General features: G+C 47.5%; 1 protein-coding gene across 3 annotated transcripts in view; it reads left to right on the top strand.

Moving 5' to 3' along the window:
* The window catches only part of DYNC2I1 (dynein 2 intermediate chain 1), a 510705-nt gene that overhangs the window by 137601 nt on the left and 345710 nt on the right, over window positions 1–27394 (top strand). For all 3 annotated transcript variants that reach the window (XM_085631946.1, XM_085631948.1, XM_085631947.1), the window contains exons 6-7: window positions 6465–6532; window positions 19863–19920. In XM_085631946.1, coding sequence (XP_085488072.1) covers window positions 6465–6532; window positions 19863–19920 — 126 coding nt within the window. The remainder of the gene's footprint in view (window positions 1–6464; window positions 6533–19862; window positions 19921–27394) is intronic.

Raw genomic sequence — 27394 nt, 5'->3', positions numbered from 1 at the left:
TCTTATTGTTCTTCTTCTTGTGTTGGCACTGTTAAGCACCGGCGGTGGAGCTAAGGTCCAGCTCAAATCCAAGTTTTCACGTAGCAGGGTGTGACCATTCGTTGTTCTCGGATCACAGTCCTGTTCCCTAACACATTTTATCACAGGTACCTTGTGACGGGGTACCCGCATTTTGTTCTTTTGTAGTTCAAGTCAAATTCAAAATCCATGTAGAAGAGAGAGAGAGAGAGAGAGGTGGCGTGCTTTGGGAGGCCGAGGGAAGAGGGGGTGGAGTGGGATCGGATCAAAAAGCGGACCGAGGAGAGCAGAATCTTTCAGCATTGGGCCCATCAATCGGGCCCGACGGGTTGGGACTTCAGGCACGAGCTGATCAGCGAGCAGGGGGCTTCGGGATAGCCTTTCGTTTTATTGCTTTCCATGCTGAGAATGGTGCCTCGTCCCGCATCCTTTTTGCTTCGTGGCTCCTCCTTGGTCGATGCCATAGATGTTCCATGGTCCGTAGCCAGGCTGTGCGTCACGTCCGACCCCTCTCTTCCGATGACCGCATGTTATCTTTGAATGAGCACAAGAAAAAACAAAATCTTAGAGAGCTGGTAGGGAAGACATTTACGCACTTCATTCTCTCTCCCAACCACCAAGTAGTCGGGGAAATGCTTTTATCGCTGTATGATTGATGTCTATTAACTCTTACGTCAGTGTGTGTTACTAATTTATTAATCACTGCTGTGGTGCATGTTTCTGTGGGTGTTCCTGCAAATTTCCATCGTCTGGTCTGTTAGGTGCCGATTCCTGTACCTTGTAATCGCGGCAGGAGGCCTGACATCTGTCAACTTTCTGGTCTATCAAAATTCGAACCGGCTTCTTCGGTAGAGACTCGTCCTTCTTAACACAAGTTCTGTTAATACACATTTTCCTCCGAGGACTGCTAAGTTTATGAAAAAAGTGCGAGGTGCTACTGTCATGGGTTCACAGGTATCTATTTCGGGGAGGGACATAAGCTAAACATTTTTCTTGCTGGAGACAATAGGTAACCCTTATCAGCTTAGGCAATGTATCTTTAGAGAACAAAGTCATCAGTTGTTTTGCTCGAAATACTCTGGGACGGCTAGTACAGAGCTGGGGTGATTCTGGGAGGACGGGTGCTTGGACATTCTAGTTCGGGACAATCGGGCGGGGGCAGTTCTGGGCGGTGGAGATGGTGTCGTTAAAGCTCTAAGAACGCAAACCACTGACATATAGTCCCCGTGATGAGGGCCAGATTGGGAGACATCAGTCGTCTTACCTGTCCTTTCTTTCTCAGTCAATTAAATTCAACATTTTGCAGAAAGGAGAGGTAGTAACGTGGTAAAGTACGGTCATTTTTGTTTCTGTCAATTTGTTCGAACACCGCCGTGTTTCAGGCCAATTATACACAGACTGAGGAGGTATGTGTCGTGTAATTTATTCAAAAAGGAAGAGGGCAAGGAAGCCTTCAGTGAGGGAGGGAGAGAGAGTAAGAGAGAGAGAGTAAGAGAGAGAGAGAGAGTAAGAGAGAGAGAGAGGGAGAGGGAGAGGGAGAGGGAGAGGGAGAGGGAGAGGGAGAGGGACGTGCGCATCAAGTAGGCTATTTGGCATACGTACGACACAAAACGAGAGAGAGAGAGAGACATGTGTATTATAATAGGCTACTTGGTGCACACACAACATGGAGTAGCATGGGTCAGTTCTATGTAAGAAAACACAAGCGGGGGAAAGACATAAATTCGGTGATCACGCACACACAAATACCGGATAGGGTGTGACAGTACATGCATCAAGCGCAGAAACTTAAGACGGAGATACAGGGTTACGTTGAGTATGGGGGCCTTTCCTTTCTTGTCCTCTTTCCTATGCATGCTGCGTATTTTCAGTATTTTGTAGTCTATCTTGAGGGGGGGGGGCGTCGGACTTTTTACTCTCCTCCCTTTGATTGATAGACAAGCACTTCAATCATACGATGACGCTCTCTTCAAGCGACCCAAGCATGAAATGCATACATATTCATGCCGCATAATCATAGCACACACGCACAAGCATATCATACAGTTCATCATGTTCCCAATGGTGGTCTGCACTTTGCGCATTTATCCCACAACGTTTGTCTATGTTTTTCCCTATATTGAACACGGTGCGGTCCATGTCCACTCCCTTCTTCAGTCGGAACTTCGTCGTGACCTATAGAGAGGGAAAAGAGGGGAGGGGATGTGCAGTATTCAAAGTACCTTAGCGCGCGTAGACACGAAAAAGTTCTACTTACCACGTACCAGGCTAGCCGCAGGAGTGGGTAATACCACAGACCTATTATTCTTTTCTTCCGGGGAAAAGATGCTCTATTTCATTCATCTCCTAAATTCGGGTTCCCTGGTCGTACATGTATTTCTCAATCGGTCGTATATTATGGTGCAAGATACCATACCTTGCATTCGGCATATACCTTAAGCTATAGTCGACCATTTTCTAACAACTCTTGGAAAAAGACAGGTGTGACGGGTACAAATTCCGTTAATCAAAAAGATTCAGGTAAATGGGGTCTGCATTATCTGTTTTCTATTGATTGGGAGTAACAATCATTTATTAAAAAAAAAACCTTTACCAACCTAGATGATTTGTCATGACACTGATTCCGTAATTCCTTTAAGAAGCCCTTTATTTAAAACAATGTCAGTATACAAATACGGGCCTACAACCGCTATAGGCCGGCCACGGCGTGAGAGGCGTCGAGTATCATGAGCAACTCTACTTTAGCATAAAATCGGTACCCTCCCCGTCCCCCCGACCATCATGTGTGGAAACATCGCATACATATCTCTTTTTTAACATAAATGTCAAGTAATCGGGACGCCATAAGGAGCTGCAGGCCCCTCCTACATTGGCGCCATTTTGGGGCGAGGTCGGGTGGGTCCAGTGCACAGTCTATGTCTTTCCACTAACTAGCTGCTGGACCAGAATCCCTTTCGGTAGTTCGAGAACTTTTGTTAGCGCCAGCTTGCGTCAGCATGACGTCACCACGATCTCGCAGCGATGCCGTGATCCATCCTCAGGGCGGGACAGCAGGCAGGTCTCGCTGTCGCCGCCTTGAATCAGTCTCTTTCATAGCATCCGGCGGAGGCAAGGTGGTTGTCGCCCGGGGCAAAGAACAATGGCGGCGGCTTGCCCTCACCGGAAGTCTGCGGGAGTCGAGTGCCAATGACTCCTGCAGACTCTGCAAAGCTGAGGGGGCGTTTTGTCAAGGGTGGGGCCCACGCCCAAGCAGACAAGCTTCCGAGTCCAGAACCGTCCTTTTAGCGGGCCGGGCCTGAATCCGGAGAACCAACCGCCATCTCGGGAGTCCAGTTGCAGCGACAGCAGCAGTTCGATGGTATCGCCACCGGGGTGGGTCCCCCGATCACTCGGCTGCGGGGGCCAATTCCTCGAGTCAAACGCTAATAGCAATCTTAGTGACCCTGCGCCTGAGTGGTTGCCCAGCAGGCAAGATGGCCGATGAATGCAGGGCGCCAACCCCGCTGGACGGCGAGTAAAACGGCAGGGTGCAACTCAGCAGACCGATGAAAGAGACGGCTGGGGTGCCCTCATCTGCTGGCGAGCCTCCACCTGGGGAGGTGGGGGAGGTCCGTCCGCGTCGCTTCCCCCCGCCAGGGCACCCTTCGTTATTGAAGGAAGAAGAAGAAAATGGGAAGATCCGCACGACGTGGCAGACCCACCTCGGCGTTGCCAGGGTCTTGGCGCCGCGTGTGGCTTCCGGACTATTCGCACAGTTGTCCGCCACTGATGTCAATGGATTTTTGCATGGCTTTTATAGCCCAAGGCCGACTAAAAGGACCGCCCAAAACAGACCAATGTTGCAACTTCGAGGAAGGAGAGGCGAGGACGGTGTCACGTGGACGTAAATGCTTTGGGATGCAGGTCGCAGCAGACTGTCATGTAAATAGTTGTTTAAAACGTGTTTTAACCTGTTCACCTCGTCGGAATGTTGTTATACCTATAAGTTATTAAAATGTTTAATCATACTACTTTGTTGGAGTGTTGTACATATTTGCAATCTAGTTACAGTGTAATCGGAAAATGGCATAGTCCAATTGTGCGTGATCCTAGTCAAGTTCGGTGACGTCGATGGTGGGTATCAACAGGCTTCCGGTTGTGTGGGATTTCGGTCGTGTTTACTGGGCGGGGTGGGTGGTAGGGCAGACATGTTTAGGCAGCGAGAGCGATGGAGCCGGGCTACCTCGTGGCCGTCTTGACCGTGAGCTTGGCTCCTTCCCTTAGTTCCATATATCCCACAAAGGGCTATTTCCTAGCGTTTTTTTAGTTATGTAGGGTCCAAAAGGGATCCCACAAGTGGCCACTGACTCTCGGGGTCCCCCTTTGTATATTTTATGCCATAGCTTGCTACAAACTACGGCGATTAGTTCGTATTTAGTGAACATGTCCTTATTAGGGGTGCCTTCCAGAGGAGCCGGATGGTTCACCTCTAATAAGCGGTCCGGGCAGAACCAACTACCAATCAGTGGGGAGAAGATAGGCATGACGGGTTTCAACGGGGACAAAAGTCAGCACTACCTATCTTTTCACTGCTTGCAAAGACTAGACAGAATATCTCTATTCCTCGTTATTTGTAAGCAGAGAATACCTCCAAAGAACCAATATCGAACAGCTAGTGTTCGGACAATCAATCAATCAATGGGGAGATAAAGATAGGCACGACGGGTTATATGGGGACAAAAGTCTGCGTTACCTACCCTTCACTATTTGCAAAGACTAGACAGAATATTTCTATTCTACGTTATTTGCAAACAGAGAATATCTCAAAGAGCACTATTCTTCAAAACAATCAATGTTCGGACAATCAATCAGTGGGGAGATAAAGATAGGCACGACGGGTTACAACGGGGACAAAAGTCTGCGTTACCTACCCTTCACTATCTGCAAAGGGAGAGAGAGAGAGCGAGAGAGAGAGTATTTCTACTCCTCCCCGTTTGTAGACAGCGAATATCTCAAAGAGAACAATCAATAAGCAATACTAGTATTTCAATCAATCAATCAATCGTTTCGCAATTTGTCGTGTTTCACGACCTTACCCGGACCGCGTGGACAGTTTCTCGTCTTCCGCCTCCAGCGCCCGATCGTCCTCTACTCTCCGTATTTGCCGCGGCACTCCTGATGGTTCCCAGTCAGGACCATAGATCACTCGAGAGAGGTCTGCTCGGAACCAGTGAAGTTCGGATGATCGGCTGCCAGACGAGGGTCTATCGGGCAGGAGCTCTCCCGATCGTTGCAGTCGTTCACTCTGTCGTCGGGACCTCTCCCACTGGATCCACGTGTCGCTGATGGGCCCCACGCTTGGGACGCCAATTGTTAAACGGTAGCGGCAGTTTCAGTCGATAACCTTTCAAGTATTGCCCGGCGGTAATCGCCTCTTATACCATTCGATAATTTACCAATGAAAGAGGCAGGCGCCGGAGACTGGAAGGCAGGAAACAAAGTTTTATTCCGTCGGAGCAGAACACATCAGATCAGACAGCAAGGTATCGTCACGAGGTGCTCTAACTGCATCTCTGAGACCTGGTCTCTTATACACACGTTTATGACTTTATTGCAGGGTTATCATACATGGCACATTCTTGAGATCACTTTGATGTATGAAAGAACATCCTCGGAATCCCCACTTCGAGCTCGTTCCCACACATATCTACAGTGGAAGTCCCCACCCCACCCACAGTAGGAGATGGCTATCACACAGCTGGACATTCCGCCAATTCCCGGGGGTGTGTGCAACCGGTCGGGTCTCAGGGGGTGAGGGCCTTGATCTGCTGTAATCCCTCTGATGTGGGGTGTTTTCCTTACAGCAGGGGCAATAAACTGCATCCGTAGGGCTAGGTGATGGCCTGGGATCGTTTCGGATAATCGGGCGCGGAGGATGGGGGTTATCAGGAAGGATGTATGACCATGTATGGGATGAAAGGAGGTGTTGGTCAGGCACGGGGTGTGATTCCATGGCAGGGTCGCGCAGAAAGAGAGGGTTTATGGCCCGTGTATTAGAGAGCGGGGGTGGCCGGCGCGCGGGGGATGCTTGCAGCGCCAGGGGAACGCGCTGGCGATCGACAATGAGCGGGGGAGAGAGTGGGGTGCCTAAAATGGCGGCCGTGCGTTCGCTGTGCGTGGCGCTGGGGAGAGGCAAGATGGCGCAGATAATGTTCAGTTACAAGCTAAATTTCCACAGAAGAGGAACACCAGCATTTTGGTACAGTAGCGTCTGACTTGTTTTTTAAAGTTTGAGACAAAAAGAGAATATCCAAATATTTTGCTATCTGTGTGTTCAAGCCCGATAACACTGCTATTAGAATGGAAGCACCTGAATGTATCGGTACTATTTTTGAAATTCTATATTTGGTGTCAAGAAGTTTTAAAAAAAAAAGCTTAACATTTGAGTATATTTCTAACTCTTTCAGGAAATTAAGCACAGAAATGTTGAGAAACGTGCCGGTCAAGATGCAGATTCTGGTGCTTACATTGCAAGGTATGCAATTGTTCTCTAATTTGTGATGTACAACTAATTGAATGACTAATGTCATATAACCTCAATATTCGTAGAGATTTATCTTTCATTGCATTAATTGTGGAACACACCAGCAGAATTAGAACGAAACCTAAAATTGTATGCCACATAATACTCATTATCAATGAAAACACAGTCTCACTGTTGCATTTTGGGACCTACAGAAACTGCTTACATCTATGCATACAATCTGTATACCACATTTTCATGCATAATACCAAAAAGAACAAGTCAGTTATGGAGTCATTTATATTTTTTTGCACAGATGCAAAAAATTAATTGTCAATCAATTTGTCAGAAAATCTGGTAGGCAGATCATTTTTAATTAGCCACCCTCCCACATATGAAGTGTTTTCTCTAAAACTTTGGAACATATATTTTGTTATTTCTTTTGAATCAAAATGAAATTGCAGCAGTTTACCATCTTAGGCATGGTCCCAATAAGCTGAGAAGCATGTAATAAAAATTAATTTAGGTTTAGTACTTTTCTATCAGTTATAGCACTTAGAAGTAAATGTAGGTTCAATAATTTTCGCCAGTTGCATTACTTCAATTCATTTATGTTAAATCAGTTATAAATAATGAACATAAGGTAAGGGCTTTCTCGATAATTAATGTTTAAGTAGGTTCCTCCACTATGATGAGTTTTCAGTGAGCTATGTAACTAACCGTATATCTCGCTGAATAAGGACTTTGCAGACAGGGAGATGTTTTGTTCAAATAATGCTCGCCCATGTTGCTTGGGGGGGGTGGGAATGCAAAGTTCAGATGGGGTCAGATGGTCGCCAGGAGTTTATTAAGGCGTGTTGGTATTGTTGTGTCCACCGGAGCTTCAACGCCGTGTGGCCATGTCGGTTGGCGGTTTGGCCACACCCCCTTAAAATACATTTGTTCATTATAACAATCAGTGTTGCATAAAAAGCAACACATTTTGTATATACTGAATGCAATATTTGTCTATTTTGGGGGGTTAGGCAGTTGAATAACCATTATTAAAAACTGATTTCAAAATGTTACACAATGAAAACTCCACTGAAATCCACAAAAATAATTACTGAAATGAGGAAACCATAATTATAACATTGTATATCATTTGTACTATATTACAAAAGTGTTGCCCACGGTGCAACAAGGAATATAAATGTTGATATATTTATTTAATACTACCACAATATAGGAACATACATGAATTCACACATACGATTACAATATCAATTTTAGCTAGCAAAGGTGCTACTATTAAATTGTGAGGTGGCTGTGCCGTGCTTGTGGGTTACAAAAGTGAAGATGGTAAATAAAAGAAATAGAAAACAGAAAGGTAGCAGTTTCCAAAATGGTGACAACATGCTTAGTCTACTGTTGACATCTAAAAAGAGTCTGGTGATAATCTGGTTTACCAGGAAGACAATGTAGCGATTATGGTCAATTTGAGACTTGTGAAACATAACAGACAGAGTAACTGATATAGGAGGTTCGATGTAGGACCTTGAAAACCAGATATCTGTGTTGCTAGTGCAAGTGGAATAAATGCTAGAAAGTACTGTTGAGGTTGCAGCAGAGAGCTAAAGTTGACAGGGGCTGGTCAAACAGGTACAACACACACTAAGGGCCTGATTATGAGTTTGGCGGATGGGATACTCTGTCACAAACTTGACGGATATCCTGTCCACTGTATTATAAGTTCCATAGGATATAATGGAATTGTAATTTGGCGAACAGGTTATCCTTCATATTATTGAAAGAGTAAACCTATCTGCCAAACTCGTATTCAGGCCCTTAGCTTCTTCAGTAATCAGATTCCTAAAATTGAACTGTTCCTGGGGTAATTTCTTATGAGCTACCAAGGGATGTTTCTGTTTGCTTCTCAGTAAAAGAAGCTCAAAAAGCCTTGGTACTCAGATCTCTGCTGGATGCTCCCACAAAGGTGGTCAGAGCAGGACTTGAACTTTCACTGAAGGGATGCAATCTGTCAGGTCCCAGGTAGAAAGTCGACAATCCCTTATGGAGGCCTAGAACATTGTTTAATGAGGTTAAACAAAATCTCAGAATTGTAAAGTTTTATTCTAGGCTTATCACTATATATTGCTGTTTGGTCATCATTTGGCCAGGTTGGTGACCTATTTGACACATGAAGAGTGGTAACGAATGAGAGTGTTATATACATTGTTCAAGATGATCTCATTGGAAGTGGATGAGATGCCTAAGGAGTTTGTTGGAAAGATAGGGCACCATTGGAGAAAGTTGAAGTTTTGTTAAATGTAGTAGCAAAATGTAATTCGTACATTGGGTTTGCAATAATGGAGCTTGCCTGCTAAAGAGCATAGCAAATCTGTGACAGTGAGGCATGAGGATGGGGTGCACCTGAATGGCCTCCGGGAGACGTGATGTATGGTTGAGAAGCAGTCATGGGATTAAATGTGAATCATTGCACAGATGTATACTATAGTTGGAGGATATTTAATGTAATTTCATAGAATGTTACTGGTTTTCTCAATGTTCCTTATAAAAGTCACTGGGTTATCATACTTGAAGAAGCCCAATGTTAGCATGTCCCTCTTGCAAGAGACTCCGTTTAGCTCAGATGAGCATGGTAAATTGGCTACGAGGTGATGCAGACAGGTTTTTCAGTCATACTGACATGTTTGAAGACGTGGAGGTGTGAATTAAGTAGGGATCTTTTAGAAATGATGTCACAGATGATAATATGGTCTGCCTCCTGAGCATGTGTTGTTACTGTGGTTATGCCAGACATCTTCCCTGTGAGACGAATATCTTATGTCCCTCTGACATGAAAGGGCCATTCTTTTTCACTGTTTGTATAATTAATCTGGCCTGTTGGTTTCACCGGAAGCATGTGATGATCTGCCTCATCCGTAGTTAGATGGCAGGTGGCATTGCTGTATTATGTGAGCCCCATTAGAACTCCAGTGGATGATTAAATTTGAGGTTGGTTATGGTCATGGCTGGCAGAAAACTTGCGAGGAACCCCATGAAGTCATCCCCCTCCATCTTTTCCTGGACTCCAGAAGTCCAGAAGTTGTTGCAGCGTGACTGGTCCTTCAATTTCACGAGTTTCTTTTGGAGGTACCAGTGGTCCTGTTCCCAGTCTATTGAGGCCTATAGCTGATTGTCATTCTGAATGAGTCTAGATTCAGCAGTGAACAATCTAGTACTGAAGGATGCAATGTCGTGATGGATGCTCTGTGTGTCCGCGGAGGTTTTGGAAGTGGTTTCGGCTTACTCAGAGAGTGTGATCTTGAGCGTCCCAAGTTCCCTCAGGGTGACATCCCATACTGAGTCTTTTTTGCTGGTCAGCTTCTTCGCATTTCTTAGTCTGCTTCCCTGTCACCACCTCCATGAATGAGAGCTATTGTGAGGTTATAGACATGTTGGGAGTGACTTAAAGTCAGGAGCAGTGAGACCAGGATTTGAAAATTGTCTATCACAGCTGTGGGCCAAGGATTTGAAGACTGAAAGCTGTGGATCCCGGGTCCCTTAAGTTCCCTTCCACAGTGGAAATCCAAAACCACCACCTCGGTAGGGTATCAAAGGTAGAAGGAGTAACCCACAATTCAAGTTGCAGGGTGCTGTTTCCACAGTGGTGTATAGCTTGAAGCTAGCCCTTGCTGCATCCCCACTCTGGGGTCTGCCATGTCCAATCATCTGCTCGGGGGGGGGGGGGAGGGGGTGGGTGGGTCTTTCATCCTTATGAGAGGCCCTTAGGGGTGTTTGTCCAGAGTGGTGTGCCTCCCGCAGATCTGTAGGCCATGGGTGATCTGCACCCAGCTGTGAAGGTAGGGGAGAGGCAAAGCTCAGGCCAGTACCTGCTCTGGTGAGGCAGGCATACAAGCTCCTATCAGGACCTTTGGATCCTGTATCTGTCTGGAGGTTCTGTAGGCCGTAGTATTGTGTGGTTAGACCTCGTATCTCTCTTCAGGAGTACTCTCTGTAATGTTGGGCCCATACTCCGGAGGCACCGCTGATCCGTCGGGTGTCGCAGCCTTTCGGTCAGCGAGGCAGATAGCAGGAGTGGTAGCAGGTGAAGCCTCCGGCAGCAGGAATGTATGTATGCTGTATGTCGTTGGCGCCTCCTGCTGCTGTCGCAGTGGGCACGGACCCGCTCACTGGAGGTGCCCCAGATTGCTCCCATCAGGCTGTGTATCAGGTGGATGTTCCCGCACTAGTGGACAGCAGCCCTGGTAGCTCTGGTAGGCAGCTGAGTGACTTGTTCGGCTGTACTGTGGCAGACTGATTGCAGGGAGGGCTCTGAGGGTAGCCCTGAAGGGGGGTGTGGGGTCTCTGAGGTGTTCTGGCCCTGCTGCAGCCTTCGGAGGTGCTGGGCCTAGCCCTGCTTAGCAAGAACGCCACAGTCGTTTTTTTACAACTCCCCATAGTAGATGCAGATCTTAGGGCACTTTACCCTCCATTTGTAGGCAGTGGCACCCCTCCAATAGAACAGGAGAGAGCCCGGGACTCACACGCCGGCAAGAGCACTTCTAAAGGGCTATCATTTTAGTCAGGCATTAGGCTCTATCCCACCAGCAGTATCTTAAGAGGGCGGTCCTTCATTGACATCGGGATGTGTCTAACTGCAGGTGACAGAAACACTTTGCCGCGAACCGTATCATAGACCATGGTACAGAAGCCATAAGGAGGCTCGCTGATTGTGCACCACAGAGAGACAGCGCGCATTCAGTGCACCTCCTGAGGGCAACCCTTTGGAGGAGAGAAAGGAGGGGCAATGTACCACCCCAGGCATCCTCCAGCAGGCAGGTGCTGTGAGTGAGTGGGGATCTCTGGCCCTAATTTGAAGAGCAGGTGAATAAGAGACAGAGTAACAATAAGCCGCTTTCCCGGTCTCTATTACAAATAGGGCGCACTGTCCATTGTTGCTCAGCAGGGAACCTTCAGATTGGTCCACTGGGCGCAACCACAGACAGTGCTTCCGAATACAGTCTGCCCAGGGCAGACACAAAATCGCACAGTGAGACCAGCACAGTGAGCAGGCATTGCCTCTCTCTGTTTGCAGCTTGAGAAAATCTGAGTTATATGTTGGAAGTTTTAACCTCCCATGCATAAAAACTGATGCCCAGCCCATCATGATACAACACCAGGTAGCTAGGGCTGCATTTAGTGTATGCTCTTTTTTAAGAATACAGGTTTTAAATGTTCTTTGAAAATGTTGTTTATTCAAAAGGTTTCCACACAAGCCGTATAGGTTTTCATGCAATACTGCATTCCTTTCACTTACATGATTCTACTTTCTGATAACAGCTATATAACATGAATTGGGGGCATATGTATCAAACTCCCCTTTAGCGAATCCTAATTTGCGAGATTTTGCGATTCGCAAATTCAGATTCGCTAAACGGGATGTATAAAATAAATCGCTAATCATTTGCGATTCCTTAAAAATCGCAAATAATTCGCAGAATCCCGTATAGCGATTTCTTAATAGCGAAATTCGCTAATTAAGAAATCGCAAAAACGGGAATCTGCAAGCCTGGTGCAGGCTGATGACATCACAAACAGGAAACTGTAGTGATTGTCTGCACCTGCTCACCTGAGCCACACCCAGAGGCTGCTTGTGGAGTGTGAGGAGGCTTTCCTGGAGACAGCAACCAGCAATGGATCCCAAACAAAACCAGCAGGGCAAAGATGCAGAAAAAAGAAAGAGAAAACACAAGTTTTCAGAAAAGGAGCAGGAGGTCCTCATTGAGGAGATGGTCTGCAGCCATGAGCTCCTGTTTGGGAAGAAGGCACTCAAAGTCCCAGAGGCCAGGAAGAGGAAAATCTGGCTGGAAATACAGAGCAAGGTGAATGCTGTTGGAGTCACCACACGCACCATCGAGGAGCTGCGTAAGCGGTGGTATGATATGCGCCAGAGGTCCAAGGAGAGGGTGGCAGCCAGACTCAAGGATGCCAATCAGACTGGAGGAGGACCATCCACTGCAGAGCAGCCAACCCCCCATGAGGAGCTCATGGAGTCTACCCTCCTGCCTGAGAGCGTTGGTGGTTTGGCGGCAATAGACCGCTCTGACCCCTCATCCAGCAGACAAGGTAAGATGCATGCCAAATCACCCTGCACTCCTCCCCATCCCTTGCACACTCCCCCAAATGCGCATAGTAAACTCCCAACATGCCAATCCAGCCCAGCTCTTACAGCACACCCAGCAATGCATCATGGGACTCGTAGTACTGTGTCTGACTGTGTGTCCATGACACCATCACAATTAAATGCAACATATGTGTTTTGGGGATCAATGAATGGAAATGTGTCAGAGGTTAGCCGTCAAAGAATTGTAACTTTATTGAGTGCCACATGCAGACAGTAACACAAACTCATGTAGTCCCCTTTACATCCACAGCACACGGCATGCCACAAGAAGACAGCGCAGGGGGAGAGGAGCCTGCAGACCCTGCGGACTCCAGCGATGAGACAGAGCACCAGCCAATTCAGCGCAGGAAGCGCGCACATGTGCCCCCACTGCCTCCATTTGAGGATGAAGTCCCAGCAACAGGCGATGATACCGACAGGAGAGAGGGGAGTCAGGGTGTGACAGACATGCCCCGTCATGACGCACCAACACCAAGGCAAAGGGAACAAGCCATATCCAGGTCAAGGCCCAGGAGCAGCACTGCAACAGAAGGAGAAGGCACCGTGTTCTCCGGCTTGGAACAGTGCATGCTGCAGAGACAGCGCCTGCAAAGCAAGGCAATGCGGTCAATAAATCGCCAGCTAGGCCGCATACATCAGGACAATCGCAACATGGTAGCGGCAATACATGAGCTCTGTGCCACTTTGAGGGACACCCAAGCTGCCAATGACAGGGCTGGACGACGTGCCAATGCACGGCTACACAATTATACCAAGGCAGTCAACCGCCTCTGCACCACCACCAGCGCACTCACACGCAGAAGCGTAACCATGCAGGTGGACATGGCACATTGCTGCCAGGACATTGCACGAGGGCTAGAGCAGGTAACCACTGCTGTGGATCAGCTGCAGACAGCCAATGCTGGTGGCAGCGCACTAATGGCCTCTGCTGAGAGTGAGGACACATCGAGTCGCAGCAGCATCACTCCAACCTTGCCAGGTGAAAGACGCCGCAGTGGCAGACAGGTAGCAGGCCAAGGGCGCACCATGGGGGGCACTCACCCTGGACGGCACCGACGGAGGTGATCATCTGCGGGGACACTGACTGCAACACGGGTGCATTTACCCGAAAAGGCTGTTTGCCCTATTACTTGTGCCTTCTCTGCACTGTGTGTACAACATGTGCTGGGGACAATTACAATTTCTTTCATGTGAAGTGTGATTAAACACTTGACACATCATCAGGCTTTGTAGTCTCATTTCCTCAATACTCACCTAAAAGTAGTTTCGTGTGATCTCAGTCCCTCTCTGGCGTCCAGCAGCTGCCCCAACTCCTGGTGCTGGTCTGGCAGGGGGAGCAGGGCGCTCGTCATCCGATGTGTCTGTATCGGTCACATCAATTGTGGTGCCTTTCCTCATTGCCATGTTATGTAGCATTGCACAGCTTGCCACGATTTTACAGCAGGTCTCAGGGCTGTATTGCAGTGCGCCTCCACTTTTATGCAGGCACCTGAAGCGGCACTTCAGGATTCCGAAGGTTCGCTCAATGACACAGCGTGTAGATCTGTGTGCCCTGTTGTAGCTCCTCTCACTTGCATTTGCAGGATCCAGGTATGGGGTCAGGATGAAGTCGCGCACTGCATAGGCACTGTCACCTGCATGGAAAAAAACACAATAGGTGAGTCAATGTCCCCCCCCCCCTCAAGTGATGTAGTGGATGTATTGATGTGTGAAATGTATTTACCGAGCAGGTACCCCTCCCCAAACTCTCCAGCACTCAGACGTTCGTGTATTCCACTGTGTCGGAAGATGAAGGAGTCATGTGTGCTGCCGGGGTATTTGGCTACGATGTCTGTGATGTGATACTTAGCGTTGCACACAATCTGTATGTTGAGGGAATGGTAGCATTTCCGATTCCTGTAGACATATTCAGTTTCTGCTGGGGGTGTGATGGCCACATGGGTCCCGTCAATGCAGCCAATGACGTGGGGGAAACGTGCAATCTGGTAGAAGTCCAGTATCGTTTGCTGTAATGCCTGTTGGGTGGTGGGGAAGTAAATGTGATGTGAGAGCCTCAGTAGCATTGCATCTAGGAAGGCATGGAAGAAGCGCGAAAGTGCACTCTGTGACACCCCACCAACCTCCGCTATGACCCGTTGAAAACTCCCTGACGCCAGGAGGTGCAGGGAGCACAGGACCTGCACATGTGTGGGAATTGTTTGTGTCCTGCGAGTAGGGTGCTCCAAGTGGGGTTTCAGCTCCTCAATCAGGTCCATTATGGTCTGTGGGTGCAGTCTGTACTTGTCATAGATCTCCTCTCCAGTGTTCTGGAACAGGGTGATGCGCAGCCTGGAGATACGTTCCTGTCTCATTCTCCTGTGTGCAAGGGCCCGAATACGCAGCCTCCTGGCTATCACGTACATTGCAGCCATTGTGGGTGTGTTTGTTGCATTGTGGGCTGGTTTTTGTACCTTGCACCAGTTTACCACCTGCAAGCAATTGGTGTTAATTGCGATTTCTTAAATTGCGAATTTTGTGAAATCGCAATTTGCGACAATTTCATACATGTGTTTGCGATTTCTTAGCTAGCGATTTCTTGTTAGCGATATTCGCAACGCTAAGGAATCGCAAATTGAGTATTCGCTAGGAAATTCGCTGTTTTCTTGTTTCGCAGCCTAAGAAATCGCTAATTTAGCGATTTCTTATTTTTCTGTTTGGAAGTGTGTCATACATATGAAATAGCGAAAAATCAGTCGCAAACGCTGTTTTTTGCGATTCGCAGCGTTTGCGACTAATTTTTCCTTTCATACATATGCCCCTTGGTAACTTTGTTGTATCCATTTGTTGGAAAGTAGGATCTGCTTCTATGGATACAATAGATGATGACCATCTCAAAACTGGCTGCAACGAATCCTATCATGTTTGGTATCAAAGTTGTTGAAATCATACCCCCACACCGTAAACGGTGTAGGAGTATGATTCCAAGCACTGGAAGAGCCCTCCGTTAAGCTCTCAGTGTTCCTGGTGCCAACCTTCTAGACCCGGACAGCACAAAATGGTTGCTACCGACCAGAGACACATTTCTGCCCTCCTACTGCTGAGCCAAGATCGAGCAGGGGAAGGCAGAACAATAGGCATCCTGTCACAGGGAGGCGTGACCGCCTCCCAGACATGATTTAGTGTATTGCGACCCGGTGGGTGCTCTTGCCAGTTCCACTAAGTCTGCATGAGGGGCACATTTGGTGCACCCGTGCTTAGTCCAGTTCAGACTAGTCCTGGGAGCCGTTGACTCCCGCTCTGGCGCAAATCTGGACAAAGGACATGGGAGTAACCTCCCCCCTGTCCAGACCCTCTCCTGGGAGGATCCCCTGAATGGTAACCAACCTTTTCCTTAGGGTACTTGAGAGCTTACCTCGGTGTAGGTCCCTAGATTCGTCATGGGACAAGATTCAGATCAGACACCACTTCTTCTTCTACCGTCTAGGCACCCTGGACTTCGCTGGACTTCGTTTGGGCTCGACTTCCAGTCTACTGCATCGTCTGTGCCTGTGCACCATACAGGAACCTTCCAAGGCCTGTGGGCATCAAAGACACCTGAAGGAATCTCCCTTGGAGTGAAGGAGTCACTCCCCTGCATTTGCAGGCACCGCAACTAAGTCGACCGGTCTGCTGATCTTGAGCTCCTCCGGACTCTGAAAGGTTTCTGCAACACAGGTGTGCCCTGCCCTCTCAAAAAGTTTGAGGCAAGTATCCCTGGTGGGGGCTGCAATTACCGAACCCCTGTGCACCGTGTCACCTTGCAGTTGAAAAGGATTGTTGGCTATCTTCTAAGAAGATCTTCGGGCTCCAAGTAGCCCCAACCTCAAACACCTCCAGTGACCAGAATCTTCAGCCACACCGCATTGTGTGCACCTTGGTCTGCATCCTCTGGTGAGCTGCTTGAGGTCCTCTCACGACTCCAGTGCCTCCGGCCTGTGGGTCCTTTTGAGGGTCACCTTTGTTTCTTTTGGGCTCCCTTGATTGCTCGGGCCTGCCCTGACAACCCTGCTCATAGTGAGTCCCCTGGACTTTGCTGGTCCCGACGTTGCTCCTTCTTCAATTTCTGTGTTGGTTGCATTTGCCAAGGCTTGTTTGTGCTAACCCCGAACACCGACCCCTCAGCATTCGACATCCTTCGTGGGACAGCTCGTGCACAGCTCCTGATCTTCCTCAGCGTCGCCTGGTCCTCACAGCTGTAGAGTCAAGGTTATCGTCATCTCTCCTGCAACACCCGACATCAAAGGGCATTCGTCTTCCAAGTCTCCTGGTCACTCCTGAGTGACATAGACTCTGTCCCCTCTGCTTGCAGGTACCTCTCATTTATAATCCACCTTCGGATTCCACCAGACACTTTCCCCTTCTCTAGCAGCGGCACTTTCCTGAAGTCCTCCATTGGGTTCGACAGCGGTTCCCGACACCACTTCACACGTATGCACCCTGCTTCCCTGGTGTAGGTAATGTGGGTACTAGGGTATCCACGGGTGGGGTGGCTCTCCAACCTTCTGTCTTACGCAGGGTTTCCTCAGGTTCTGCTGAGAAGAGTCCTTAATTTTTAAAAATCCAACCTCGACTTACGGTAAAAATCCTTTACAATGACTGTGTTACAACGCAGTCCATTACCTCGCATTCTTTGCTCTGCAAAATCTTTTACAACTCAGGGCTTTATACCACAAACCATTACAACGCATTCCTCAGTACAACACCCCCAGTGGAGTTAGAATAGTAAATTGCGTTGTAATGGACAGTGCGTTGTAATGGATTGTGTTGTAAAGCCCTGCGTTGTAAAAGATTTTGCGGAGTAAAAAATGCGGGGTAATGGCAAACATTGTAAACGCGTGCGGAGTAAAGTGTCATATTCGCGGCTGATGCGTAGACTTGTACGGAGCACGTGGTTGTGTTCTGATGGCTACATCTGCCAGTGGATTCCTCACCTTGTGAATATCCCCTGCGCCAGCAACATTCGGAAACTTTTGTAGCAGTCCACGCCGATGAGGTCGAAGACGACGTCACAGAGACACGGCTCTGCTCGCGACTCCGCTGACGTCACCGGCTCCATAAGAAGACCTCGTCGGCGTGATGACGTCAGTTCCCTTTTTTCCGCGCCGTCGACACCAACGGATTTCGGTACTCTCTCTGTAGCTGTACTTATTACTTTGTTTTCTGCTGGTTTCTCTCTCTCTTCTTCAGTTGAAATGTCGACGAAGAAGTCTGGTTTTAAACCTTGTCGAGAGTGTGGAAAGCACATGTCGATAACGGATCCGCATGAAGACTGCGTGTGATGCCTATCATCAGACCACGATGTTGAAGGATGTTCTTGCTGTCGCAAGATGAGCTCCAAGGCTCTTAAGGAGAGGGAAGCAAAATTGTTCATAGCCAAGATGAAGAAGGAAAAAAGAGGCCGGAGAAGATCGAGGTCAAGATCGAGGTCGAGGTCGGCGTCGAAGTCGACTTTGGGGCATGCTTCTAAGTCCAAGAAGCACAAGAAAAACAAGAGGCATGGATCTCGACATCACTCAGATGCTTAGACACTGAGGTGAGGAGGGACGGTCGTTCCGTCCTTCAGGACTTTCTGGTATAGAAGGGTGGACACCCTCCTCCGGGAGTGGGACTGCTGTGGGAATCTTTTCACAAGGTGAGGAATCCACTGGCAGATGTATCCATCAGAAGAACAATGCTTTTTCTGGTGGATACAGTATCTGCCTGTGGATTCCTCACTGACCCACCCGCCTCCCCGTTGTCCACCCTTGTATACCTACAATTTTAATGATGGTGGTTCAAAATGTATTTGTTACTGTCATAGGCATTGTGTTATTTCTTTTGCCTTCCTATTTATTCTCCACACTGTGTGTGTTGCTTTGTATATTATGTACTGTGTATACTGTGTATATATTGCTGTCAGTCCGTCCGTGTGCCTTGAAGGCACGGAAAAAAGGGCGAAACTGACGTCATCACGCCGATGAGGTCTTCTTATGGAGCCGGTGATGTCAGCGGAGTCGCGAGCGGAGCCGTGTCTCTGTGACGTCGTCTTCGACGTCATCGGCGTGGACTGCTACAAAAGTTTCCGAATGTTGCTGGCGCAGGGGATATTCACAAGGTGAGGAATCCACAGGCAGATACTGTATCCACCAGAAAAAGCGTTACCGAAGGGAAGTAACTTCCCACACTGCATACGCTCTCTGTGGGGTTCCTAGTCATTCACCTTGGGTGGTTCCTTGGGTCCCCAGCACTTCTACATCCTCTCGACATCGACTTGACCCGAGTCATTCTTATACCAATTTCTTAGTATATGGTTTGGTCCCCCCCTGGGGTCCACTGTGTATTTTGTACTATTTACTGTATTTCTATGCAAAGTATTGTGTGCATTGTGTTTATCTCCGTGTAGGAGATCTAAACGTATTAGAGAGTATTATATAATAAATTCATATTTTTATAAATACCTTGTGTGGTTCTTTTTTGCTTAATCTATACTATAAGATTGCATTCTGGTAAAACAAGCTGCTTTACATTTCTTCTGGACTAAGCCTGAAGGCTGCTCTCCACAGATACCACTTAAAGAGCTTTCTAAGGTTGTCTAAGACCTCTTAAATCACCATAAGGGTTTTTTGGACTGGTGCAAGGTGCCCACTTACATTAGTGGACATCATATACCAGGCCAGCCTCTCACACCATCTGAGCCAGTAATTCGGAGCCATATCATTGGATTTTTTTCTGTCTTACCACAGAGGAGTTATTGCTCTACCTTTCATTGACTCTATGCAATCTTCATCTAAAATACGTCGTATGTCACTCAATAAGATCATTGTTGGAAGTTAGCATTGCACTCTAAAGTGTTGTTACTTCAATTCTAATACTGCTGTTATATTTTATGCGTTGCTAATTTGTGTTATGCAGTTGCTTTCCCTTTCTCCTAAATGATATATTCTGCCGGAAATACATGTTCTTAATGTGTAGAAAGTTTCAAAAGAATGTATTGATATATTGAATCATGGAGTAGGCTGAAATGATGAGTAACTGATTGCACTGTTGTACATTTAGAAGATATGATACGCAAAATACCACATATTTTTATTTTGAATCTAGAGCATATTGTTCTCTAAATCATGTACAATGTTTATCCTTATTTTTGCCTGAAACTTGACTGTATGTTCTTTGTAGGCATGGAGAAGGCGAACAAAAGAGTCATTCCAAACTAAAAGAGGGCAGACAAAATGCGGTAAGGAGTTTTGCTTAGGGAAGAACATAGCTCATTTTCTGAGAGCTCAAATAATGTTAAAATGTATTGCTTGCTAAGTTTTACAGTTTATAACCAAATTTTATTGAATTTCAAGAGCAGGTATCATTCAGTGTGACACAATCATCAATAAGTTTCACATTTTAAGGTAGTTGGTGCGGTTGAGGCTAAAATGATCAATGAACTTAGTCAATCAGTTGCTGTCTGTGAATAATCTCAGAAATGAGATAAACTGGAAGCAGTGTACATTGGGAGTTGGAAATGGAGTTAAGCTGTGGAGTATGTTTAGAGTCTGCTCACATTTCTGGACTTGGACAAGAGATTGTTCCATTAATATTTTCCGGCAGAAGTGTATTTTTCCAATAGTTTGAGCATAGTGGGTTGAGGGTCTTAGGAGTCATACACAAATTTCCAGAAAGGATCGAAGTTTTGAATGGCCTCTGATTTACGGCCAAATGGAAGTGTTTTCGAAGTATGCTGCGCCTCAACATGGGACTGGGCTGCCAAATTACCTGGCTGAGGCTTGTGCCTCCCAACCTTCTCAACTGCACGGCTCATGTTGGCATAGTGGGATATGAGCCATCACGTGCCAACTTAACACTTTTAAAAAGGGTTCTTTGCGTTATAGTAAGGAGGAACTGACTATTGGGATGGCCAGGTGCATAGACTGAGAAAAAGGTTATCAGATGCCGATTCCGTGGTGCCTGGTCTTTTCCATATCCAAGGAAAGTGTACCCATTTCTAGAAGAGACTATAATATAACTTCAGTGTTGAGGAGTAGAATCTCTGTTGCAGACAACTTAGTCATTATTTTTATTTCAAGTTATGAGCACCAAGAATTATGTGATTATTTGTAACATCAGTGGACTTTGTGTCAACAAGTTCTCAGGTGAGTTGTACATGATGTAAATATGTATGTGGGGAAAAATTGTGAACCCATTTTCTCTAAGGCAAGGAGCCAAGACTGAAGTGCAAACCCTCTCTGAACTTAAGTATTATGGGCCAGATGTACATGTCGCTAATGGCCCGATTCACAGAAATGCAAAAAAGCATTGTTTTATGTGCAAAGCCCTATTTTGCGATTAGGTAACCTAGTATAAGTCTTAATTCTTGATCTAGTATTCACCTCTTCTGAGCGCTCTTTAAGTTGTGGTTCATATTCTTTCAACAATTTTGAAAACTAGTCTATCTTCTGAAGTTGCATTAAAGGTTGAATGTAAAGAGTATGCAAGTTTGATTCAGAATTAAATAAAAAATCAGTGCCGTTTTCAGAATAACTAGATTTTAGCCAAATCTTCACAACAGAATTTTGTTACTTATGAATATATCATGCATTTTGAAAGTGAAAGTTCTAAAACAAATTCCATCTAATTGTGTTTTCTGTTGACCCAGTGTTGAATCCCTGAAGTTTACCACAACACTCACTGTAATGGACTTGCTTCTGGTAGTACAGCTCAGTTTTGAATTAGACCACCTCCATTTCCAGCATAGTTTGAAGATTCTCTTGTTTCTTCAACTCCTTTCCACATATGAGCAGGGAATCTATATTCTTTAGACTCCTACCCCCTCACCGCATTTTACATCACCCGTTTCTTATACCTAACGCTGCATCAAACGTCATCACATCTGGTCAGGCACCTCACACCAACTTCACCACCCACTCTCAAGCAGGCACAATAGTAACACCAGTGGGCCTCCCAAGATGTTTTCATCAGCTCGCACACCAAGAGTCATTGTACCAATTAACAGTCACCGCTCCATACTAACACTATGTTGCACTTGAGGATGTACTTTTTCACCAAAACACATTGCTGACATTTTCAATCACCATACTCTCGGTCATGAAGGCAGACAAATGTCATATGCACTTCTTTTCAAAAAGATGAAAATAAGTAGGTAAATGTGATTGAATTATTAAGCAGCATTACTTGCACACAAGAGGTACATTGAGGAGCCTCAGATCCGTGTCTGGCTGACCGATGAACCTGGTTACTAAATCAGTCAAGCAAATATTACTGCCAGTCACATACATCTCTTTTTAAAGGTGACCATCTTATGTCTAAGCTGATCAAAGATGGAGATTCTAGTGGTAAGAGAAATAAGCAAAGATTCACTACTTTTGCCTTGCTCCATTACATCACTTTTGTTTTAAAAAGCAAGAAACCTATTCACAGGGCCGATCTCCAGATGGTTATGACACAAACCTCAACCTGAGCACACGCCTATGGCTAGCCAAAGGGGAGGGTAGAGAGAGACAGGGGTGGCATGGGGGAGGGTGGTTGAGAGGCTGTTAGATTTTGTAGATGTTGGGGATGGGCAGACAATGTATGTTATAAGAGTTATGTACGGTGGGGATGCTGGTGTATGTTCTTCCTCTTAGGGTGATCATTATTATTATGATGATCTTTCTCACTTGAATGGATAGAAATCAATTGATAAATTGTTTTTAAAAAAGCAAGAATCATTAGGGTGTTTTTCTAATAGTCTTTCATTCACTTTTGTCATGGGAGCAACTAAACACTTCCACCATTAGATTGTGCTCAATAGATTAGTGACATTTATACTGGACTACAATAATACTGTGTGCAAAGACCTACCCAAAACTCCTATGGAAAAGCTGCAGAAGGTGTCCAAAACAGGAAGCATCATTCTGCTTGAATTTGAAGCCGACTGGCCATCTTCAGGACCACAATTATAGATCCCCATCTACTGTATTTAGTAATCAAACACTCTGTGTAGTAGGTATCTGATAGAGAAGTCTAGTCGCAGATTCTTTAACTTAGAATATCCCCAGGCATCAGACTGGATCCGGAAAACTTTCCACAGCAGCACCTCTGCGCGCCGGGGGGCGGCGCCGCCCGGCTCCGCCCTGACGTCGTCCATGGACATGACGTCAGCGGAGCCATATATGCCCATCCTGGCGCGCTGACGTCAGTTTTCTTCTTTTCCGCATCTGAGCGCGATTCCTGGAAAACAGCAGTTCCTTGGCCTGGTTTTTGGGCCTTCTCGACATCCTCAGGTGTCGTGGGAACAGTGTGCAATGCCTTCCGGCTTTAAGGCTTGTGAAGCCTGTGCGCGTCAGATGTCTGGCACTGACCCGCAACTCATCTGTATGTGGTGCCTCGGCGTGCACGATGACTCCAAGGACTGTGACGCCTGCAGAGGATTAAACTGAAGTCCTTGAGGGAGCGTCGCATGAAATTGATGGCCGCGCGGATGTCTGGTCCGGCTCGCTTCGCTTACAGAGATCATCATCCAATGTCTGTGCCACTGCCGCCCATTCCTCTCGCACTGTGCCGGGTAAGGGCGCACGGCAGCCTCATCCTCAGTATCCTCTCTTTCAGGGTGTTGGGGCAACGCATGCCCAAATGGAGGCTTATTCAAAGGTACTACAGGCTTGTTTTGAGTCGCCCCCTCTCCCTGGTGCGCCTTCGGGTCCCACAGAGGTAGCAGGCACTAATGCCTGGTCTTCGTCTGCGGATGTTTCCTGGCACCCGCTGTGTGCGTCGATTCCGGAGCCGACGCGACATCACCGAGCCAGGACCCAGAGCACAGCCCTCCCTGTCTGTCAGCGCATAGCCCTGGGCGGCTTCCTGCGTAGACGTCGGCGACACCGGGGTCGACGAATTGTACTACCCCAGGCTCGACGCCGGCCCCGGCACCTTGTGCTTTCTCCAGGCAGGTTGCACTAGGATCGTCGTCGGTCGGCGTCCCGGTCGCGTCCTCTGTGGAGGTCGTCGACGTCCAGGCGACTCCGATGCAGCATCGATCGACGTCAGTACCGACGTCGATTCCGCTTCCTTTGATGGTTGCTCCCCCCGACTCCTCAGGCGGCGATAGGTCTCCAACGCGGCGTCCGTTGACGCCGGTATTACCATTTACAACTCCTCATTTAGAACCTGATGCTTCCCTGGGCTCCCCAGATCAAGGAGCCAGGGTGCAAGTGCCCTGTGTTGCCTGGCCTTCAGGTCAGTCTCCGGCCCCTCCACTCCTAATGTCTAGTGGCAGGATTAGCCTTCACCCGTCTCCTACTGACGGTTTGTATTCACCTACATGGATGGCAACTGAATCTAGTGCTGCCTTCGCGCGCGCTATTCATGTGGCGGCTGCTGTACTTGGCTTTCAGCCTCCTGTGGTGCCTCTACTTTCTGATCCTTTATTGGATCTGCTCCATTTGGAGCCTATAGAAGTAGAACCTTTGGTGCCCTTCGGGGACTCTCTGCTTGACATCCTGCATGGCACATGGTCAAGACCCTCTTCTGGTGACCCTGTTGATTGGGCTATTGCTCGTAGGCACAGCCCTGCTCCGGGTGATCCTCTTTGTCTGTCTCTTCACCCCGCAGCTCAGGGCCTAGTTGTTCAGGCGGCTTTTGATTTACAGTCTTCACCCTCTTTGCCATTGTTACCTCCCACCAGGGAGTCTAGGTGGCTGGATGATTGCGGTCGCGCCGGTTTTTCGCCTCTGCCAGCGCAAGCGTCCGGGCCTTAAATACGCCCTGTGTGTTTGCACGTGCATCCTCCGCTTTTTGGGACTCAGTTGCGAACCTTCTCCCTTCTGTTTCAGAAGGGCTACGGGCAGAATTACTTCGTCTTCTGCTACATGGCAGGAGCATGGCACAATTCTCCCTTCAGTCTTCCCTTGATGCAACTGACTCTATGGGACAGGTCCTTGCTCGCTCTGTGGCTTTACACTGCCATGCATGGCTGCGCGACAGTCGCTTCCCTGTTCATATTCGGGATGCCCTCAGAGATCTGTCGTTCGATGGGGTGGATCTTTTTGACCGCCACGCGGATTCGGCTGTCTCTCATCTTGTCTGGACTGCAGTAAATTTTGGTGTCCGTTTATGGCACCCAACCTACTGTACCGGTTAGTTATAGTGCTGGTTACTGTTCCTGGCTGGTTAGCCATTTCTATGTTCGTTCAGTACAGCCGTTCGGCTGCTTATTTTGTTTTTCAGTACTCTGACTGTGCTTAGCTCAAGAAGACACCCCTACCGGGGATTAGCCTTAACCTATGTGGGGTATTTGCTGGCATCGCTTCTTGGGGTACAGGACCTTTACATTTGTCTTCACTTTTTACACTGTTGTGCCTAGTTTGTTCCCCCCTACTCTGTCTTGCAGGGGTCTGTTGTTCCTCTCGGGCAAGGGGCATGGGTTACTTACTGCTTTGGACATTGTCCTACTCAGTTTCCACATGGCTACGAGTAGTTTCAGCATGCTCTAGACTCTTGTGGGGTCACATTTTCATGGTTTTAATGTTTTTCCTCCTGCTCTATATCTGCCCTGTGTTCTTACCAGGCGGATCCGTGCAGGCTCTTTTATTCATGCGGTGTACGTGGTTCTTGGCCCGGCTTGTTCTCCCAGCTCTTACGTAGTGTCCGGCTTGTTTGGTGCCCCTTTTTGGGACCGTTGCCTTCTTGCTATTGGGCGCTTCTGGGCTGCTCACGCTCCGCATCAGGAAGTCCTTGCTTACTTCGTGTGGTTCCAGCATCCACACGGTATGCTTAGCTACCTTCTGGTAGGCTTAGGTGCCTTCCGGGCTACGCTCTTGTTCGTTAAAGCTTGACTGCTTGTCATCTGTACTTTTTACAAGTTGTGACACAACACCTAAGTCCTGGCGTGTCTTGGGCCTTCGTACTACCGGCTCCTTATGGCCGCAGATTGACATCCTGCCACTGCTGTCACATGTGTCTTGCTGGTGTAGGTTTCAACAGGGCTCCTTTTCGCGGTTGTACATATTAGACCGGTGTGCTATGTCTGTCATACCGGTTACCGTCACAAGGTTTTGCTGCCGGCCACACGTTGCTTCGGCAGTTCTCTCTCAAACCCTTGGTTCAGCTCCACTTCTTGCAAAGTCATGATCTTCCTTTTTCCTCCAGCATATCTAGTATATGTTTTCTTCCATGCTGGCACTGCTGGATAAGGGTCAGCCTCTTGCCACTGCTGCCCCACGTGTCTTTGCAGGTGCAGGCTCTACAGTGCCCTTTTTTTACTATTCTGCTTGGTCGACCGGTAATTGCTTTTGCTTTCTGTCGCCACCTCGGGTTCTGTGGATCCCTCAAACCCTTATTCAAAGTTATATTCATGTCACCTTGCCACGGGCATCCTGGCTCTGTACTTTCCTCCCTTCAACCCAGGAATATACAAAGGGGTTTGTGTGCTGTTCTTAACGCTTCTGGTGCCTTTGCCTCCCAGTGTTTTTTGCTCTCTTTAGAGCTTCATGGTCTGGTTGTTAACTGCGCTACATTACTGTCCTCACTATGGTTCGTCCCAAAGGTTGACGGTGCTGTTTTACTCACCTTATGGACGACTAAGTTCTCTCGGGAACTTGGTGGGGTTCAGTCGCAGACCCACCTCCTCCATGGTATGGCTTTGATATCTATTCTAAGTTAAGGAATCTGTAGGTAGACATCTCTATCAGATGAACGAGTTACTTACCTTCGGTAATGATGTATCTGGTAGTCATAGTCTAGCCGTAGATTCCCTAACGCCCGCCCGTCCTCCCCGTTCTACGAGGACCTTTTCAGATTGGGGCTTTCTATACTCACCTCCCTTTGGGTGGCTTGCCCTTTTGCAAAGTGATATTCTCTCACTCCAACACAGACTGCTTCGTTCTGTTTCTCTGCTCCATTCTGCACATTCTCAAGATTAGGCGGTATGTTGATAGATCCTGTGTTCTTTCCAGCCCACGGCCTGAATTGTAAGGTTTGAAATCTATCCACGCTTTTTCCCACCATCCCGCTCTCCCTTTCTCCATTGCCTTGTGGTCTTTGCCACCCCTGCAGCCTTTTACTTCAGATCTATTGGCTCTGTACATTTATGGGTCTTGTATTGGGGTTGCGACGTCTCTTTCTGGTGACATCTTGTGGTAACCTGGCCTTAATCTTGTGTTCCGGACTTGTTCTCCTTCATGGTTTTACTTTCTGGATGTGGGCTTTCTATCCTCTGCCAGGCTGTTTTATCACATCTTTGTCTCCCTTTAAGGTTGATTGAGCCTTCGCTCTTGCGGGGGGGCTCTTCAGAGCACTGCTGTGTCTCACCTGTCAATTTCTTGTATTTTTTCATCATTTTTGCACACTGTTCCCATATTCTCACAGTTTTTTGGTGATGGCTCCGCGGTCTGATGCAGAAAAGTTTCTCCGATGAAAACTGATGTCAGCGCGCCGGGAGGGGCATATATGGCTCCGCTGACGTCATGTCCGTGGACGACATTAGGGCGGCCAAAGGACACCCTGTTGCACCCCTGAAATGTGCCTGTGTGCACATGTGGCGCACATGCATGCCCTAAGGGCATGGATGTGTGCCACATGACACTTAAAAAAAATTCAAAAGTGAATTTTTTAAGGAATTAGTTAATTACCACCAACTTGAAGTTGGTGGTAATTAACGAATTATTAAAGCACATCAGCACTCTTTTATGTGCTTTCTACATTGCATTTACCGATTCGGTAAATAC

The sequence above is a fragment of the Triturus cristatus genome, chromosome 10 (genome assembly GCF_964204655.1).
Source record: "Triturus cristatus chromosome 10, aTriCri1.1, whole genome shotgun sequence".
In the NCBI taxonomy this organism is placed as follows: Eukaryota; Metazoa; Chordata; class Amphibia; order Caudata; family Salamandridae; genus Triturus; species Triturus cristatus.
The sequence above is the reverse complement of the archived record's forward strand: the minus strand, read 5'-3'. Positions and strand labels throughout refer to the sequence as shown.